Source organism: Mobula birostris, chromosome 23 (assembly GCF_030028105.1).
Source record: "Mobula birostris isolate sMobBir1 chromosome 23, sMobBir1.hap1, whole genome shotgun sequence".
Taxonomy (NCBI): domain Eukaryota; kingdom Metazoa; phylum Chordata; class Chondrichthyes; order Myliobatiformes; family Myliobatidae; genus Mobula; species Mobula birostris.
Genome location: NC_092392.1, coordinates 58,035,639 through 58,056,618, shown reverse-complemented (window position 1 = coordinate 58,056,618; position 20,980 = coordinate 58,035,639). Strand labels below are relative to the sequence as shown.

Genomic DNA, 20,980 nt, shown 5'->3' with positions numbered 1-20,980 from the left:
GACATACCACAGGTTCCCCCGCTCTCTCTCCCTAATAGGGGAAAAAGTGGTATCCCTGTTTCACAGCAAGAGGGGAGACGTAATAGACAATAGGTGCAGGAGTAGGCCATTCGGCCCTCCGAGCCAGCACCGCCATTCACTGTGATCATGGCTGATCATCCACTATCAGTATCCAGTTCCTGCCTTATCCCCATAACCTGTGATTCCGCTATCTTTAAGAGCTCTATCCATCTCTTTCTTGAAAGCATCCAGAGACTTGGCCTCCACAGCCTTCTGGGGCAGAGCATTCCATATATCCACCACTCTCTGGGTGAAAAAGTTTTTCCTCAACTCCATTCTAAATGGGCTACCCCTTATTCTCAAACTGTGGCCTCTGGTTCTGGACTCACCCATCAGCGGGAACATGTTTCCTGCCTCCAGCGTGTCCAATAACAAACAACTCACTGGTTTATGATGTTAAAAGTCCGTTGCGTCGCTTCTTCTGAGCTCTGTGCCCAAAGATCTCAGGTCTCTGGGCACACATCCAGCAGCCAACTCGCTGCTTACGATCATCTGTGTACTCTGACCATCAAGGACATCTTCAAGAGGCAGGTCCTTTTGAACGTGTTGAGTGAGTATGATTGGAAGTGTTAATCATTCTTCCTTTGGACCAAGCAGCAGCTGAAGGTGAATGCTGCCAGGTCGGCGGTAGACGTCTCCAGGCTGCAGGAGCTGCTGACCGAGAGGCAGGAGGCCGAGCAGCAGCTGAAGGGATCTCTGGAATCTCGGGAGCAGCAGAGACAGCAGTATGAGGCCCAGCTGAACGACTTGAAAATGGAGCTCTCCCAAAAGGTATCGTGTCTTGTGCTCTGTGACAGAATCCTGTGTTTGGGCAGCAAATCGGGAAGTGGGCTGAGGTGTTGGAAATCTGGTATAAAAAATGTAAGCTGGTAGATGATCTGAGCAGGCCAGGCAGCTTCTGCGGAGGGAGGAGCAGCTACTGTTTCAGCATTATCAGAAACGGGTTAATTTTTGGTGACAAATGTCATCAAATTTGTTCTTCCATGATAGCAGTAAAGGCTATAACTTGCAGTAAGAAATATATGTACAGTATATTTTTAAAAAAATGAGTAGTCAAAGAAGAGAGCAAAAGTAATGAGTTAGTGTTCATGGGTTCATCCTCTGTTCAGAAATCTGATGGTGGAGAAGAAGAAGGTGTTCCAAGAGTATTGAGTGTGTGTCTTCAGGCTCCTGTACTTCCTCTCTGATGGGAGTAAATGAGAAGAGGGCATGTCCTGCTTTGTGAGGGTCCTTAATGATGGCTGTCACCTTCTTGAGGATCTGCCTTTTGAAGATGTCTTGGATGGCGGGGAGGCTCGCGGTCCAGTGAAGACACAGCCACTTGATGCGGCACCATTTCGAGATCAGGCTGATTGTACGGGAGGGTCAGAACAACAACCAAAAGGCTTGTCAGGCTGGGCTAGGTTGCAGAGAGGAGGGTGACAATAAGGGAGATTGTAGAGGTTGATGAGTCATTGAAGACACAGGCTTTGGAATAATTTGAGATACGTACAGCATTTTGGACAAAAGGTCAGTGAAAGGTTATCAGGAGGAGATTTGAATCATACAAAAGTTTTAGGCACCAGAGCTATATACATGTGCCAGGACGTTTGCACAGCACTGTATCTACAGTGAATAGACCCGTGCAAGTGCAATAGCTTTTGGGGATTAGTATGAGTTGGTTATGCACACCACAGTTGCTTGGATCTCTGTGACCTCAGTAAGGGATCGAGAGTTGGGGAGGGGACAAGAAGCCATAGAGGATGATTCTCCAACTACGCCTGGGACACATGGGATGGAGCCAAGTCTGTGGCGTTTCGCTAGAGCAGGCAGAGGGGGATGATCTATCCTAGACGGACGGCATAGGGGCACTTCTGGGATGTGCTGGAGCTGATCTGGTGCAGCGGGCTCCGGCCCTACTGTGTGCACAGTTTGGGAGAGTGTGAGAGAGTGAGAAAGAGGTTTGGTGTGTAGCGTTCTTTTGCCCTGTTTTAAATTTTGGACGTGGCTGCTGTATAACTTGTGCTTGGTCGCCTTACAGGGGCTGCAAAGGAATCTTTCTCCGGCCTATCCCTTGCTTTGGGCAGCCGTTTTTATCGCCTTTGCGTAAGGAGTCCTATAACTCTATCAGTAAAAGGGGTGCTTAGCGTGTCCTTAACGAAAAAGTGAGCCGGTAATTAGATAGTGGTGAAGTTGTTGTAGGCCTTACAAGGCGGGACCAAGAGTTGCTTTGCGGTATAGTTTACTGGCGGAGAAAGCGAATTGATCAGGGAACACAAATCTAAAAAGTCCGGGGAAGGTCTAAGCACATGTTAGGTGTTATCTGGTACATCGGGAGCCTAGCAGGAATAGTAGTATAAATAGTAGTTTACTTTTAAGAATTTAAATAAGTACAATCACTTAATCTTCAGTAGTTCTTTCCCCCTAAATGTATAATGCAGCCTCTGCAATGTTACGCTTGCCTTTTGTTCGGATACACGGAAACCGGCTCCCCTGGAGAGTTAATATGAGAAATGTCAGCTAATCCGTCACCCCGGGAACAAGGTGGCTGAACTTGAGGAGGAGGCAGCTGACCTGTGATGTTGTAGAGAATTGGCAGATGTGCTCCAGATGTTCTTTAGGGATATCTCTCAACCGAGCACCCCAAGAGGGCCATGGGTTGAGACTCCAGACCAGGAAAAAAAGAGACAGGTGGATGACTGCGGGGAAGGAAGTGCAGGGTAAGAGATGCACACTGCCCTGGGGCATCAACCCCAGAGTTGGAAGTGTCCTGCCATTTTGAACATCTAGTGATGCTTGATGACGACCATGAAACCTCTGAGGTGGTAGGCAGGATAGAGGAGCCCCACAGGACCTTCTCTAATCCTAAACCTAAAGCCTATAAAAAGGAAGTGGTGATAGTAGGGGACTCAGATATCGGGGGGGGGAGGGTTGAGAATCAGGTGTGTACTAACAGCCTCATAGGATGTGCTGCCTACCAGGAGCACGAGCCGAAGGCCTCCCTGGACGAATACACAAGCTCTTGGCCAGAGCTCGGGTTGTCCACACCGGAACAAATGACAGAGGTAAGGGCTCGCTGTCAGTTCTGCAAAACAAATTTAAAGAGTTATGTGTAAGCTTAGGGACAGAACTGACAAGGTAGTCTCCTCAGAAGCTCTGCCTGTGCCACGTGCCTGTCCAGGTATGGTAGAAGAGATCAGAAGACTTAATGCATGGCTCAAATCATGGTGTACGTTAGAGAGGCATGAGTTTATGGGACATTGGGGTACCTGTTGGCCAAATGGAACTTGTACCACCGGGATGGGTTACATTTGAACTGGAGGGGCACTAATGGACTGGACAGGCGTTAGCTGAGGACTGTTTAAACTAGGGAATCGTGGGGGCAGGGAGCTTGGAACAGGCCAGGCTCAACACCTTAGTGGAGAATAATATATTAGGACATAAACCGATTATGTGGTTCAAAAATATAAAGATAGGTCGGAATAGGAGGAAAAACATGAGTAATAGACTAAGCATGGCCTGTATAAATGCAAGAAGTACTAATAAAATAAAGGAGCTGGAAGTGCTTGTAAGTATGATATAATAGCGATACTGGCCTCAGTGGATGGTGATGAACATAGTAGTAAAGGATATACTTTATTTGGGAAAGATAGGCAAGATCATAAAGGTGGAGGGGTAGCCATATACATAAGAGAGAATTTAAACGCGAGGCTGCTTATGATAGGAGACGAATCGAGACAGGGAAGATATCTGAGCGAGAATTGAAAGCTATAAGGATAAAGGAATAACATTGGGTGTATGTTATAGACCCCAATTCTGATAGTGATTTTAATAGACAACTCTATCAGAGTATTGAGAAAAGCAAATTCTGAGGGAGATGTTATAGTTATGGGAAACTTTCATTTCCTAAATATTGAGTTGGAGAATCCAGTGACTAATGGATTACAGGAAAATGCATCTGAATTGTTGAAAGATTGTTTTTCAACTCTGTGTGTTAATGCGCCAACAAGAGGGGAGGCCTGTCTAGGTTTGATATTCTGTAACAATCAGGATACAGTTTTGAGTATGGAAGTTCTTGAGCCTTTAGGACCAAGCGAACATAACATTGTTAGTTTCGTGGTTTCTTGAGAGTGTATCAGTAAAAACCAGAGTCATTAAATGGAATTTCAGAACGGCAAAGTTTGTGTAGATGTGGCAAAGACTTCAGAAGGTAATCTGGAAGGAAGTGCTTGACATTGAGTCAGTTGAGGAACAATGGGGTTGATTTAAAGAGGTAATACAGTGCAGGAAATGTTCATAACCAAGGTCAGTCGAAGCAATAAAAACAATAGATCAACTACATGAACAAATAAAGAAATACATTAAAAATTACTGAAGAAGAGATTACCCCATATAAGGAATACAGAAAAAAAGTGTTAACCAGAAGGCATATAAAAATATGAGAGCTATTGTCAAGAGGGAAATTCAGATTGCCAGAAGGCAGGTTGGGAAGGATATTGCTGTTGATGCTAAGACATCTTTTTAATAGTTTAGAAGTAAAAAGAAAAGTCAAGGCGGAAGTTAAGTGTATTAGGAATAATAGTGGCGTGTTAAATTAGGCAGAGAAGGACATAGCAGATACTCTTAACTCATATTTTGCTGAAGTATTCACCTGCAATGATATTAGCAATATGCCAGAGAGTAGAGAAAAATAAGTTTGTTTTAAGTGACTTAGAGATCTTAGAGAGTGAGGTCCTGCTACAGCTGAAAAGGTTGAAAGTTAATAAATCTCCAGGGCCAGACAACATGTATCCAAGGGTACTTACAGAGGTCTGTGATTATATATACAAATTCCTAACATGTATATTACAAAAGTCAGTGAAGACTGGTGAAATCCCTAAGGACTGGAAATGGGCTAATGTTGTCTCAGCATATAAGGAAGGTGACCACACTGACCTGGTAACTATAGACCAGTTAGCTTAACGTGTATCACAGGCAAGATAATGGAAACAATAATATAGAATGAGAGGGAAAAGCAGCTGATAAGAACAAGCATGTTAGCATGGGTTCAGAGAGGGGGAAATCATGTTTTACTAATATGCTGGAGTTCTATGATGAGGCAACTAAAATTTATGATAACAACAGAGTGGTTGATATCATTTAGTTGGACTTTCGGAAGCCTTTTGGCAACGTACCCCAAAAGAGGTTAATAATCAATTTACAGGAGGTAGGGATTCAAGGTAAGGTGTGTGAATGAGTGCAGAATTGGCTCAAAAACAGAAAACAACGAGTTATGGTGAGAGGAGCATTTTCACACCTAGAAGATGTTAAAAGTGGGGGTCCAGAGGGATCAGGTTTGGGGCTGTTGTTTTTAATTTACATTATTGACTTGGATAAACCTATAACAAATAACCTGCCAATGACATAAAAACTAGGGAACGGGCTGATACCATTCAGGCAGCAGAATCAATACTGTTAGATCTCAGCAAAATCCAGTTTTGGGCAGATAAATGGCAGACGACATTTAATATAAGTAAATGTAAAGTATTGCATATAGGAAGTAGAAATATTAGATATAAATATACGATGGGGGATCTTGAGTTGGAAAGTGCGCTGTACGCGAAGGATTTGGGCGTCCTGGTAGACTCATCACTATCAACATCTGGACAATGCACAGAAGCAACGAGGAAGGCTAATAGAATGCTGGGCTATATAATACGCTCAGTGGAGTTCAAGTCCAGAGACGTTCTCTTTAAGCTGTATAATCCGTTTGTGAGGCCACATTTCGAGTGCTTTGGGTCTCCATATTGTGTGAGGGGTGTGAAGACATTGGAGAGAGTTCAGAGAAGGGTGACGAGACTCATTCCAGGTCTGCAGGGTATGAGCTGTGAAGAAAGATCGAAAGAATTAACTCTCGTTAGCCTAAGTAGACAGAGAATGAAAGGAGACATGATGGAAGTGTTCTGAATCATTACGGGTATCAGTAAGGTGGATGCCAGCTGCTGCAAAATTAATCCATCAACGAGGACACAGAGCCATAGGTGGAGACTGGTTAGGGGCAGATTTCAGACTAACATCAGGAAGCATTTCTTTACACAGCGAGTTGTGGACACATGGGATAAACTACCTAGTTGAGAGTAGTACCTTAGAGACTTTCAAATCTAAACTCAGTAGTTATTTTAACACACCGTGTAGATGGGAATTTGGCAGGCTTTGTTGGTCCGAATGGCCTGTTCTTGTCAAAAAATCTCTAATGTTCAGTCCCGGAGCCGTGATGAAACCAGGAGAGGTTTGCAGATGGAGTTCTGGGGAAAATGTGTATGCACTTGTGATGTTACGTTCCAGACCTGCAGGCCGGACAGGATGGTTTTAAAGGTCATGGGGCAAGTTACGAGTTAAAAGGAGAGGAGGTTTATCCGAGGAGAGAACCGTTAATCAGCTAATGCAGGGGGACTGCAGGAGAAGCCGGGCAGTCCACATTTTGATTGAAAATGAAAAAGGGAGCAGGTTGGGCCTCTGGGACGTGGTAAGGTCAAACGTGTATGGGAGCTGGAGGAATCCAGCGAGTGATGCAGTTTCAGCACCAGGGTGGTGGCAGTGTTTGGGGTGGGGAATATGGTGATTGAAGGGAAGAAAAAGCCAGAGGTGGCTCAATGAGTTTTGAGACTTCGTTGGAGCTCAGGGTGAACCAGGGGATTTAAGACAGTTGTGGTAACAGAAACAGGCCCTTCTGCCCAACTTGATCATGCTGACCAAGATTCTCATCAAAGCTAGTCCCACCTGCCCGCATTTGGCCCTATCCGTCTAAACCTTTCCCAGCCTTATACTGTCCAAGTGCGTTTTATATGATGTTGTTCTGCCTGTTCAACTGCTTCCTTCTGGCAGTTTGTTCCACATACAGGTTGTCCTGTGTGTGGCTTCCCTTCAGGGTCTCTTAGTTCTTTCCTCCCTCACCCTAAACCAGTGCCCTCTGGTTTTTGATCCCCTTTTCCCAGGAAAAACACTCTACCATTCACCTTATGCATACCCCTCATGATTTTACAAACTTCCTGTCAGATTGCCAGCAGGTTGTAAGAGTAGACTCCCTCACCTCCACCCCACTGACTCTCAATACAGGAGCCCCTCGGGACTGCGTACTGAGTCCCCTGCTTTACTCCCTGTATACCCATGACTGTATCGCCACCCACAGCTCCAACCTGCTATTTAAATTTGCTAACAACCCTACATTGATTGGCCTCACCTCAAACAATAACGAGGTGGCCTGCAAGGAAGAAGTCATCTCTCTGTGACACAGTGGTGTCAAGAAAACAACCTCTCCCTCAATGTCACAAAAACAAAGGAGCTGGTTGTGGATCACAGGAGGAAGGAAGACGGGCTAACTCCTATTGACATCAATGGAGCTGGGTTTGAGAGGAAGAACAGCTTTAAGTTCCTCGGCATCCACATCACTGAGGATCTCACATCGTCTGTGCACACCAGCTGTGTGATGAAAAAGGCAACAACAGCGCCTATTTCACCTCAGACAGTTGAGAAGGTTTGGTGACGGCCCCCAAGTCCTAAGAACTTTCTACAGGGGCACAATTGAGAGCATCCTGACTGGCTGCATCACTGCCTGGTATGGGAACTGTACTTAATTGCAGGACTCTGCAGAGAGTGGTACGGACAGCCCAGCGCATCCGTAGTTGTGAACTTACCATGATTGAGGAAGACAGGTTCGCTCGCTCCCCCTCTCCCTCTGTCTTTACAGAGACAGGTGTGTAAAAAGGGCCCGAAGGATCATTGGGGACCCAAGTCACCCCAACCACAATCTATTCCAGCTGTTACCAGCCGGGAAGTGGTACCGCAGCATAAAAGCCAGGACCAACAGGCTCTGGCACAGCTTCTTCCACCAGGCCATCAGACTGATTAACTCACGCTGATTTGAGTGTGTTTCTATGTTACGTTGACTGTTCTATTTATTATAAATTATTATAAATTACTATGATTGCACATTCCACATTTAGGTGGAGACGTAACGTAAAGATTCTTACACCTCATGTATGTGAAGGCTGTAAGAAATAAAGTCAATTCAATTCAATTCATTTCATTCCCCTATGCTCCTAGGAATAAAGTCCGGTGTCTCTGACCCTCGATTCCTGGCAACATCCTCGTAAATCTTCTTTGCACTCTTTCCAGCTTAATGACATCTTTCCTAATAACAGTTTATCAAAACCAGATTCAATCTGTTCACCTAAAAGATGTTTAACTATGGTGAATAACTGTGGCTAGATACTGGGGATGTCCTGGGATAAGTAGGGTGATTATGGTTTTCCTGTAATTCCATGAATATGAATAATTTTAATTGTCTCCTGCAAGGCCATGGAATTCACCTGGAGACACTCCCATGTTCACAATGAAAAACAGTTCTGGCTTTGTTCAGTAAACACGATGAACCTCTTGGATTTCTGAGCTTCCTTTTGACATTACTACTTTTTTCTTTCTTTCTCTCTTGCTGTCTCTCACACTCCAACTCTATCTCCCTCACTTTATATCTCTCTCGCTCTCACTCTCTCTCACGCTCTCTGTCGCTCTCTCCCCCGCCGCGCTCTCCCCCCGCTCACTCGCTCCCTCTCTCCTTCTGTCTCCCTCTCTCTCTTACTCTCTCGGTCTCTCACTCTCTATCTCTCCCTCTCTCTCTCTGTCTCTCCCTCTCTCTCTCCCTCTCTCACTCACTCTCTCTCTCTGTCTCTCTCACTCACTCTCTTTGTCTTTCTCACTCTGTCTGTCTGTCTGTCTCTCACTCTTTTTCTTGTCCACATTCTCTCTCTTTTACTCTCTTGCCTTTTCTTTCCAAATGGGTTGTGCCCTTGAATGGAATACCCTACAAAAGGTAATGGGTACGGTCCTGTCCACACGGGCAAAGCACCCCTCATCGTTGAGCACTGCATCCCTCATCAAAGGCCCCCACCACCCAGGCTGTGCTCTCTTCTCAGCATCAGGAAGAAGGTACAGGAGCCTCAGGACTGACAGCACCAAGTTCAGGAACAGTTATTACCCCTCAACCATCAGACGTTTGAACCAGTGTGGATAACTTCCCTCAACTTCACTTGCCCTATCATTGAAATGTTCCCACAACCTATGGACTTACTTTAAAGGATGCTTCATCTCATGTTCTCAGTGTTTATTGTCTTTTTTCTCTTTTGTATTTGTTCGGTTTGTCTTTTGCACGTTGGTTGTTTGTCCACACAGTTGGGTGTGGTCTTTCATTGATTCTATTATGGTTCTTGGATTTACTGAGTATGCCCACAAGGAAACAAGTTGCAGGGTTGTATACGGTAATATATATGTACTTTGATAATAAATTTACTTTTGAACTTTCTTGTACAACAAAGGCAGTAGGCTGTCTTGGCCCTCACAGATATCCTGTACTTCTCTGCAGGCTGACGCAGTACCCAAACTGCAACAGGAGGTGGCAGCACTGAGCGAGCAGCTGACTGCCGGGAAAGAGACCTTGTCTGCACTACGGAAGGAATACGACACCTGCCAAACCAACCTAGCAAGGCTGCAGTCGGATATGTACGGAAAAGAGTCAGAGCTGTCTTCCATCAGGCACGACCTGAAGGTACGTGACTGTAGGAATGTGCAATATTAGTGTGGCATCTCTTATTCTCTCTGGCTCCGCAGAATGGCTGGTTTCTTCACTCCGGAGTCAAGATGGACGCAGCCTGTAGAACGGGGGCACCAAGGTTATAAACAGGTATAAGGAACTGGTGCTGAAACATTGGATGCTGAGCCCTGGCTCATGGATTGGTGGGAGTTAAAATGGACCGAGAGGCCATTTTGCTTGAAGTTAATCTCAGCTCCCTCTGTACCACACTGTCCTGACCCTCCCATCTGTCCCTTCTCAACCTTCTGTACATCTTAAAACTACAGTGATGCTCGAAAGTTTGTGAACCCTTTAGAATTTTCTCTATTTCTCCATAAATATGACCTAAGATTCCAAGAGCAAGGCACGTAATATTCCAGGAGGTCACAAAGAACCCCAGGGTAACATCTCAGGAGCTGCAGGCCTCTCTTGCATTGGCTAATGTCAGTGTTCATGAGTCTATCATCAGGCAAACACTGAGCAACAATGGTGTGCATGGCAGGATTGCAAGGAGAAAGCCACTACTGTCCAAGAAGAACATTGCTGCCTGTGAAAAGTTTGCCAAAGACCATGTGGATAAGTCAGAGGCTATTGGAAGAATGTTCTGTGAATGGATGAGTCCAAAGTAGAACTTTTTGGATTAAGTGATAAGTGCTATGTTTGGTGAAAAGCAAACATTGCATTCCAGCATAATCTGTGAAACATGGTGACAGTGTTGTGGTCTGGGCCTGCTTTGCTTTCTCAGGACCAGGATGGCTTGCCCTCATTGATGGAATTATGAATTCTGAATTGTACCAGCAAATTTCACAGGAAAATGTCAGAGAATCCATCCGTGAACTGAAGCTCAGGAGAAAGTGGGTCGTGCAGCAAGTCAGCCATCCTAAACACACAAGTCAGTCTACCAACGAATGGTTAAAGCAAAAGAAAGTTCACTTTTGGAATGGCTGAGTCGAAATTCTGACCTTAATCCTATAGAAATGTTGTGGAAAGACCTGAAGCAAGCAGATCGTGCAAAGAAGCCCACCAACATCCCAGAGTTGAAGCAGTTTTTTTTAAAAAAGGAGGAATGGCCTAAAATTCCTCCAAGCCGATGTGCAGGACTGATCACCAGTCACTGGAAATGTTTGGTTGAAGTTATTGCTGTACAGCGGGGGTCACAGCAGTTACTGAATGCAAAGGTTCAAATACTTTTTCCAACAAATACATATAATATTGGATCTTTTTTCTCAATAAATACATTTAACACATGTAATGTTTTTGTGCTATTTATTTAATTGGCTTCTCTATCTCGTTTTTGGACTTGTTTGAACATCTGATCGCATTTTAGGTTACACTTATGCAGAAATAGAGAAAATTGTAAAGGGTTCACAAACTTTCTAGCTGTAACTTGTTTCCGCTCTCTCGTTCTGATGGAAGGGCTTTAAGCTGAAACATTTGACTGTTGCTCTCTCCACAGGCGCTGTCTGACCTGCTGAGTCTTTCTCGTGTTTTCTGTCTTTATTCGATTTTCTACAGTTTTAAAAACCTCCTGTTGTGGATGTGGATGGAATACAATCCAGCAGCAATGAACACCTGAAGGGGTAACCTTGGAGGGGAAAGGGTTGAGGAAGCAATAGTAATTCAGTAGCTTTTACAAAAAGATTAACTGTCTATCGGGGCAAATAGGAGCCTCCTGTTCTGTGCGATTCCCAGTCTAATGGATAGTTTTCAGGCTGAACGGTCAACTGCAACTCTTGAGTGGGCTTGTACAGGGCTTTGATTTTGTAGAGACACAGAGCACAAAACCAGCCTTTCACCCACCAGGTTACACCTGCCATCAGGTGCTCACCGAAACTACACTCCTGTGCAAGGTGGCACGGCAGCAGAGTGGTTAGTGTAGCACCGGTGATCTGGGTGCGTATTCCTGTCGCAGTCTGTAAGGAGTTTGTACGTTCCCCCCGTGACTGCGTGGGTTTAATCCATCTGCTCCAGTTTCCTCCCACATTCCAGAGACATACAGGTTGGGGTTAGTAAATCGTTGGTGCCTGAACTTGGCGCCACTTGCAAGCTGCTTCCCAGCAAATCCTCGGCCTATGTTGGTCATGAGTGCAAACGACGCATTTCACTGAATGTTTTGATGTGTCGATCTATCTATAACAAATGAAGCTAATCTTTAATCCTGTGGGATTAACCAGTACTGTTTTATCCTCTCCACACTCTGTCCAAACTCTGCTCCTCCCCTACGCACGAGGGGCATGTGAGTGGAATCTGGGGTACTTGGGGGAAATCCACACAGTCACAGGCAGAACACGTAAACTCCACATCAACAGCACCCGAGGTCAGCATCGGGTGAGAGTTCCTGGTACTGGGAGGCAGCCCTTCTACCCGCTGCGCTGTGCTGGCCTTGTTGAACGTGAGAGCACATTGCCTCTTGTCTGGTGCGCGGGGTACCTCCAGCGAGTGCAGGCTGCCTGCAGGTGGTAAGTGTATAACGTGGCATCGTGCCCCACAGGCCAAGGAAGAGAAGTTGGTGCTGGCAGAGGAGGAGCTGGTGAGCAGCAGGAACCAGGTGAGCAGCAGCCAGCAGGCGGTGCAGCAGCTGAAGCAAGCCCAGGCCTCGCTGGAGAAGGCCCTGGCCTGCAGCCACGCTGAAGCTGAGGAGACCAAGGGTCGACTGCTGCAGGTGGAGAAGGAAAAGGTAAGGGCTCGCTTTCTCTAGTCCCAGGGTGTGTATTTTATCATTCCACGGTATTAATTCCACAATGTAAGGCTACTGAATGGAATTATTGAACGATAAGACAAACTCTTGACTTCTCGATCAACATACAAGATTGTCGTAAACTCTGCCGGCTCCATCGTGGATTCTAGCCTCCCCACCTCAAGGGCATCTTCAAAAGGTGATGCCTGAAAAACATGGCATCCATTTTTTCTTTCTTTTAAATCTTTTTATTAATTATTATTGAAAATCAGCAAGAAACAAAAAAATACATGGAAGTAATCAAATCAACATATCAATATGTAGAATGAGAGTTAAACTATCAACCGTTAAACAATATATCAATAATAATAAGAAAAAACAAAATATTAAAGCTATTGTTTTTAAAAAAAAAGAAGGAAAAAGAACCCCTACTAACTAAAACAAAAAAAAACTCCTAACAAAAAAAAAAGAGGAAAAAAAAACCATTTGGAGCACAAACCTGAAGCTATACGCCATACGAGCTTCCATAAGGCATCCATTTTTAAGGACCCCATCACCCAGAACCTGCCCTTTTCATTACTACCATCAAGGAGGAGGTATGGACCCTGAAGAATCACGCTCAACGCTTTAGGAACAACTTCTTCCCCTCCGCCATCAGATTTCTGAACAATAACCTATGAACACTGCTTTCAATATTTTGGCTCTCTTTTTAATGTAATTTTATGTATATTTCTCATTGTACTTAATAGTATATTTTATGTATTACATTGTACTGCTGCCACAAAACAACAAATTTCACGACGTGACGCTGGTAATAAACCTGATTCTGATTGTCGTGACCTTGCCCCTGTTTATCTGCCTGCACTGCACTGTCCCTGTCACTGCAACACTTCATTCTGCATCCTGTTATTGTTTTTCCTTGTACTACAGAACTGTGCAAGGTCTTGGGCATAATTTTATGTATTGCACTGGACTGCTGCCACAAAAAGAAGCACATTTCCTGACAGATGTGAGTGATGATAAACCTGATTCTGATATGGGTCTCTGTTGTGGACTGAGGGTGGGAAGGGGGCAGGGAGAGGGGAATCATGTTTGGGAAAAGGGGAAGGGAGAGGAGAGGGAGTGGGAGGCACTAGAGACACATTCTGCAATGATCAGTAAAATGATTGATTGAAATCAAATGACTTTGCCTCGTGTCTCAGGGTGAGGTGTGTCTGCACCCGCTCTACCACCTGTCCCTGGCACTCCTCCTCTGCCAGCTGCCCCACACCCCGTTCCTCGTGGCGCTTTACCCTGGCAGTTCCCAACCAAAGACTTCTGACGGTACTCTATCTCAATGCACTCTGAAGTGAAATGATCTGTGTGGATGACATTCAAAACAAAGTTGTTTGCTCTGCCTTGGTACATGTGACAACAATAAACCAATTTTCTATTATGAACGGGGAAGACTTTATTTTTCTGCCGTTTGATGATTCCTGTCAGTAGGTCATATTGCATTAGGGTAGTTCCTTGGGCTCAATACAACATAGGAGGAGGCCATTTGCCCATTTTTCACATACCTGCTCCCCAGCTGAGCACCTCCATCAGTCCTGTGTCCCCTCTCATTTCCCCCGTCTCCCCCCTCATTTCCCCTGCCTCCCCAGCTTGCTCTTTCTCAGAATCAGGTTTATTATCACAATAACTGGCAGGTCAGCTAGTTTGATCTGCTCTCCTAAACTCTGCAGTTCAAAACCAAACACCAAAAAGGATGCAGACACAGTTAACACTTAGAAATACCAGCTCAAAACCTATTTATTTAACCTTGTTCTGAAATAACATCTTTTTATCTTTTATTTTCACATTTGCACTTTAGCCCGTTGTAAAGCAATTTGAACAACATTGTCTGTATGAAAAGTGCTCTGTAAATGTTGCTTTTATTATCATCACTGTCTTATATGAAGTGAAATGTGTTGTTTTGCAGCACCAGTACAGTGCAAAGGCATGAAATTACTATAGAGTACAAAATAAATAAATAGCACAAAAATTCATGGGTTCATATCTGATGGTGGAGGGGAAGAATCTGTTTCTGAGTATTGAGTGTGGGTCTTCAGGCTCCTGTACCTCCTCCCTGAGAAATCCATCTACTCGCTTTTGATTCTTTCGTCACAAGCCCACACTTCATTCACAGCAGTCAAACAGCCAGCGTGTCTTCAGGATGTTGAGATGAAAGCCCAGCACCCAGGGGATATCTGGGGAGAGCGTGCAGATTCCATACTGAGCTCAGTACTTCAGAGCAATCACATCAGCATCACTACCTACTACACCAGACAGAAGGAGCCTGATATGCCAGCTTCTCCTGGTACTTAGCTCTACACCTCCCCCAGCACCATTCAGAGTCCCTGTCCTTCCAGGTGAGGTGACACTTCACCTGCGAGTCTGTCAGGGTCGTCTATTGTATCCAGTGTGGCCTCCTCTACATCAGTGAGACCCGACATAAATTGAGGGACCACTTCGTCGAGCACCTTCACTCTGTTCGGCACAAAAGGCAGGTTCTCTCAGTAGCCACCCATTTCAATTTGACTTCCCATTCCCATTCTGACAGGACTACCATGGTGAGTCAAAACTCAGGTTGGAGGAGCAACGCCTCATATTCCGTTTGGGTAATCCCCAACCTGATGCCACGAACATCAATTTATCCAACTTCCAGGAATTACTCCACTATCCCTTCTCTTTTTCCATTCCTCATCCTGTCATCCCCTCACTCCTTCTCATCTGCCCAACACCTCCCTCTAGTGCCCCGACTCCTTTCTTATCTCCCATGGTCTATTATCCTATCAGATTCCTGTCAGCTTGTACTCCTTCCGTCCCCTTACTTCCCCACTTTCTTATTCTGACTTCTGCCCCCTTCATTTGCAGTCCTGATAAAACATTTCCCTTCATAGATGCTGCTTGACGTGCTGAGTTCCTCCAGCATTTTGGTCCTTGACGATGGATGTCATTTTCCTGAGGCATCGCCTCTCGTACACGTCCCCAGTGGTGGAGAGAGTGTATGTGAGGGATCACCTTTTGTACACGTCCCCAGTGGTGGAGAGAGGTGTTTTATTTTTTTTTTATTAAGTGCATTCGTAAACAATAGCCAGATCAGAAATGCTGATCAAGTCAACTAGTTCCCAAGGAGAAATCTGACAGGCCAATCAGATGGTTCACTGTTGCTCAGCGACAGAACACTAAAAAATCATGTGTACAATTAAGAAATATTAAAAAATAGTAGAAATACTGGAGTCTGCTAGAGAGAGACATTTATACACATGCTGTCCTCCATGATTCAAAGAGATTGAAGGATAAGGTTGCAGGGTGACAAAACATGGCAGGAGCACTTGAAACTAAAAGCTAATCCCTACCGGGAGAAAACAGCACCTGTTCTTTCCACACTGCTCTCTAGCAGTTTAAGGACTAAGTCCAGCTGGAACATAACTCACAAGTGCTCTTGAAAGCCAGGTATTAACCCTACCTACCAACAGCCAAGCATTGCCATCCTGGTCCCCTTCATGATAGCTTGTGAAGAAGCATGTGACTTCCATCCCAGAGATGATAGGTGTTTGTGCACTCGACTCTTGAAGGCTTGGACCCCATCGTCGCAGATGTTTCCAACCACAGCATCTGGAAGGCTGTTCCAAATTCTGATAGCACAGTGAAGGAAGCTTCTATCCAGTGTGTAGGTTCTCACATCAGGCGTAGAAACAGCATGAGCAGGCATAGATAAACTTGACCGTGTGATGCGCCGTCTCTCGTAGGATGAAGGCAGCATGGCGCGAGGGTCTGCAGGGCTGTGGCTGGTGTGCATTTTGTATAGCACAGTAGCTGCAGCAACCTGTCGTCTGTGGTGTGAGCTACTGATGGCTAGCTTCTCATGAGCTGTGGCTTCATCTACACCTATAGTCGTGAGGGCCTTTCTTTGAATGGCATCAAGCTGGCTGAGGACACTCTGTGATGCATTCATCCATGATAAGCAGGCATACTTCATGATATTTTGTACCTGGGCTTTGTAAACTGTGGCTCTGCCCTCTTTGTCTAGTTTGGATGCTACTTTCTACAGTGCTCCAAGCCTTTGTCCAGCCTTGTTTGAAATAGTGGAAAGGTGCTTATCCCACACCAACTTGCTGTCAATATTAACACCAAGGATTACTAGCTCCTTCTTTAAATCCAGCTTGCAGTACCCAAAATACAAGTTGGGGTTAGATGGATTCCTCTTCCTAGACATCACCATCGCCTTGCACTTAGTAGGATCAAAGGTGACGTTCCAGTCGTCTGCCCAGACTTTCATCCTGTCAAGATCCCTATCCTGCTGCTACTGTATTACTCTCTCCTGCTCTAATTGGTGCAAATACTGTGGAGTCGTCAGCGTACAGGTATAGCTTGTTACTGCATGCATTTACCAAGTCGTCAGTAAAGGTGTACGTGAGGCGTCGTCTCTCGTACACGTCCCCAGTGGTGGAGAGAATGTATGTGAGGCATCGCCTTTTGTACTCGTCCCCAGTGGTGGAGAAAGTGTACGTGAGGCATCACCTTTTGTACACGTCCCCAGTGGTGCAGAGAATGTATGTGAGGCGTCGTCTCTCGTACACGTCCCCAGTGGTGGAGAAAGTGTACGTGAGGCATCACCTTTTGTACACGTCCCCAGTGGTGGAGAAAGTGTACGTGAGGCATCGCCTTTTGTACACGTCCCCAGTGGTGGAGAGAATGTATGTGAGGCATCGCCTTTTGTACACGTCCCCAGTGGTGGAGAGAATGTATGTGAGGCATCGCCTTTTGTACACGTCCCCAGTGGTGGAGAGAATGTATGTGAGGCATCGCCTTTTGTACATGTCCCCAGTGGTGGAGAGAGTTGTATCAGTGATGGACTTGGTTGAGCAACACACACAAAATGCTGGAGGCCAGGCAGCATCCATGGGAAGGAGTATAGTTGGTGTTTCAGGTTGAGACCTGTTATCGGGACTGGAGAGAAAAGGAAGAGAAGTCAGAGTTGGAAGGTGGGGGGAGGGGAGGAAGAAGCACAAGGTGATAGTCAAACCAGAAGCGGGTAGAAGAGTGAGGTGAAGAGCTGGGAAGTTGATTCGTAATGGAGAAAGGGGAATCTGATAGGAGAGGACAGAAGGCCATGGAAGAAAGAAAAAGGAGGGAGGAGCACCAGAGGGAGGCGGTGGGCAGGCAAGGAGATAAGGTGAGAGAGGCAAGAGGGGATGAAAAATCGTGAAGGAGGGGAGGGGTTGTGGGGGCATTAGCGGAAGTTAGAGAAATCGATGTTCATGTCATCAGGTTGGAGGCTACCCAGACGGAATATAAGGTGTTGTTAGTCTAACCTAAGTGTGTCCTTATCACGACAGTAGAGGAGGTCGTAGACTGACATGTCGGAATGGGAGTGGGAAGTGGAATTAAAATGGGTGGCTATCAGGAGGTCTGGCTATTTCTGGCGAATGGAGCATAGGTGTTCGGTGGATGGAATCTATGTTGGGTAGATTGAGAGACCCCTTTGCCAGGCACCTACCATAACCCTCCATTTTTTGTCATCTGTGTAAGAGTCTCCTAACTGTCCCTAATGTATCTGCCTCTGGCAGCATGTTCCACACATCCATCACTCTGTGTAAATAGAGAAATTTCCTCTGCCATTTCCCCCTCCCCCCTGACTTGCTCCAGTCATCTTGAAATTATGCCCCATGATAATAACCATCAGTGTTATGTGAACAGTTTTAAGATTTGAGTTTACATTTGAATTTACAATTAGAGTCAGTAGTATTTTTAATTCAGAAGCTGCCATGAATTTTTATTCGAGATTTGAAGTCAGAAAGTTATCCTTCAGTGACTGGCGATGACTTAAGTTTGTCTTGGAGCTCACTTGCTCTCTCAACTTTGCAGATCTGGTTTTAATATTACATTTTCCCACACTCTTCCCCCCCATTTCCTCCATGACCCTTAAAAGGCTTTAAAAGAAGAGGAATTAGCAAAAGAAAAACTTCATAGTGAGGAGCTTGAAGGGGCAAGGACATCACTGCAGCAGCAGCTGAACAAACTAACAGAAGAGACACGGGCCTGCAAGCAAAACTACGAGAAGGTGAGTTCTTCAGTCCAACCACTGACAGTAGGCACTTGATGGGTTATGAGTTTTCAATGACTGACAGAAGGAATTAACTTGCAAGTGAGTTAGAATGAAGTTTACTAGTTAACCTATTCACACCAAGGTTCAGGAAAGGCTGATTAGTAAAGCCCTCTAGGCAGTCTGGAGAACAGGTGATCTCTGCTCTGAACCTACCGTTCCATTCATCTTTAAACTCAGCCCACCCTACTGTTGGCTGGAATGGTGGAGGCTGCAGGTTCTCTGAGGTGAGATTTCTGTTTAAACTGACTTAAACTAGACACAACCAGATGTTGTTCCTCCATTTCTACCTGATTAAATTCTATAAAATCATTTGTTTTTAAAGCTCCATCTTTGTCACCTGCCCTCACCGTTTCACCCTCTGAGCCTTGGTAATATTCAGCTGAACCTAGAACAGTACAATATGGTACAGTCCCTTGGACCCACAATGTTGTGCTGACCTACTCTAAGATCAATCTAACCCTTCCCTCCTACATCCATGTACCAGTCTAAGAGTTGCTTAAATGTCACTAATGTACTTGCTACTGTACCCACCCAGGCAATGTGTTCCACGCACGCACCATCTCTGTTTTAAAAAAAAACACTTACCTCTGACATCCTTCCCTATACTTTCCACAAATTACCTTAAAATTGTGCCCCCGGGGAAAAAAGTCTCTGGTCGTCCATTCGATCTATCTGTATTATCTTGTACACCTCTATCAACTCATCTCTTGTCTCCCTTCGCTGCAAAGAGAAAAGCCCCAGTTCACGCAATCTATCCTCTCCTCTGCACCTTCTCAAAGGCCAATATGTCCCTCCTGAGGTTTGGTGCTCCGTTGCAGTTGATTCAGTGGAAACTTCGTTTCTCTCCGCCTGAGCTGTGTCTTTCACAGAACAGTCACCGTTCCTTTAGCCCTGTTCATTGCATATTAAGTATCTATTTATTTTGAAAAACTGCTCAAATGTCTCCTCACTCCTGTTTATTTCTTGGCATTTAGAAAATACTCAGATCAAGTTCCCCACACCGATTCCCTATTTCCATTTGTTCTGGCTGCACATGCGCTTGTTTGTTTGTTGATTTGATTGAAATATTGATTGATTGATTGATACAGTGAGCTTCAGGTCCAACGAACCGCACCGCCCAACGACCCCCGTATTTAACCAGAACCTAATCACAGGACAACTTATAACGACCAGAGTGGCTTTGGACTGTGGTAGGAAACCCATGGGCTCATGGGAAGTTTGTACAAACGTCTTCCATAACAGTCCTTTTGCAACCAGGAAACTCCATCTCAACTATTTAATATAGAGATATATTCTTTAGTCTGAACCCCTAAACGTGGTGCAGATTTTGGGGTTCCATCTCACCGGTCTGAGAAGACCCCGTTAATTCTTGCTGCCCCATTTGAACTGAGTGGAAAGGCAGCTCAATATTGGGAGGGTAGGGAAAACCAACAAAGTTCCGTTTCTTTATGATCGATCTTCCCTCTCCAACTGCAGGGCTGTCCTTTAAACCTCTTGTTTCTGTTGCACTGTGAGATGTTTGAATGTGCGAATGCAAGAGTGTGCAGAGTGAGGCCGAGTGTGTGCAGGGTTGGACGATTGACGGTGTCCTTGTGGCCGGCAGGAATTGACGGGGCTCAGGGAGGCGAAGCAGCTGCTGATCCAGCAGAAACTGGAGGTGCAGGCCAAGGTGGACAGCACCAAGCAGATGTTGGAGCAGGAGCAGAAAGACCACCAGCTCACCAAGGCCAAGGTGGACGAGGCTCAGCAGGACCTGAAGAGACAGCGCGCAGAGGCGGAAGCTAAATTGGTTCGTATATGTTACGTATGGGCGGAGTGAGGACAGCGGACGAGAAGGGTTAAAGGATTTTAGTGAGTCCTGTTAGCCACAGTATACGCCAGGCAACTCACAGTGCAGTGTGGTGAACTGGGCCCACAGAGATGAGAAAACCTGCATGCTTCCATGCCTGCGCAAAATAGAGAGAGCTTTCTGTGTGTAGGAGTCTCAGTCGAATCACAGCACCATCAGTCAGCCGCATGCATACTTCCAATTTCTCACAATCGATCCAACGTGGTTTAATACTCTCATCTGAGATAGAAAGCTAGTATCAAAGTAGGGCACTTCTCACTATTTCCTTTAGTTGTTCGACTGGGAGGGGAAGGTTCACCAACTGGAAAGGTCTGAGAATTGAGAGCATAGAAATGGGTGGATTATGTCTGGGGAGGATGAGGTGAGTTCAGAGTGCATCTCTCAGCCATTGCTGCCTGTGCCCAGGTAACAAACATCTGACCTACGGACACCCCTATATTAGAACAAGCTCCTGTCATTATTAAATTCATAAGTACAAATGAATGTTTGTTCTGACAAATTACAGTCCCTCTCCCTCAGGGATTTAAATATAAAATATCAAAATATACTGCTGATACAGAACCAGTTAGGAGAGCAGGAAGAAGTGTGTAAAGAGGGTGCAAAGGAACGTGACCAACTCATGGTATCTAGGACAGATCCAGAGTAAATTCCTTCAGATGTGACTGTGCGGAATTCTCT

General features: G+C 45.4%; 1 protein-coding gene across 2 annotated transcripts in view; it reads left to right on the top strand.

Moving 5' to 3' along the window:
* The window catches only part of eea1 (early endosome antigen 1), a 135,798-nt gene that overhangs the window by 97,362 nt on the left and 17,456 nt on the right, over positions 1-20,980 (top strand). For both annotated transcript variants that reach the window (XM_072241646.1, XM_072241645.1), the window contains 5 exons: positions 658-831; positions 9,437-9,619; positions 12,135-12,320; positions 18,277-18,408; positions 20,057-20,242. In XM_072241646.1, coding sequence (XP_072097747.1) covers positions 658-831; positions 9,437-9,619; positions 12,135-12,320; positions 18,277-18,408; positions 20,057-20,242 — 861 coding nt within the window. The remainder of the gene's footprint in view (positions 1-657; positions 832-9,436; positions 9,620-12,134; positions 12,321-18,276; positions 18,409-20,056; positions 20,243-20,980) is intronic.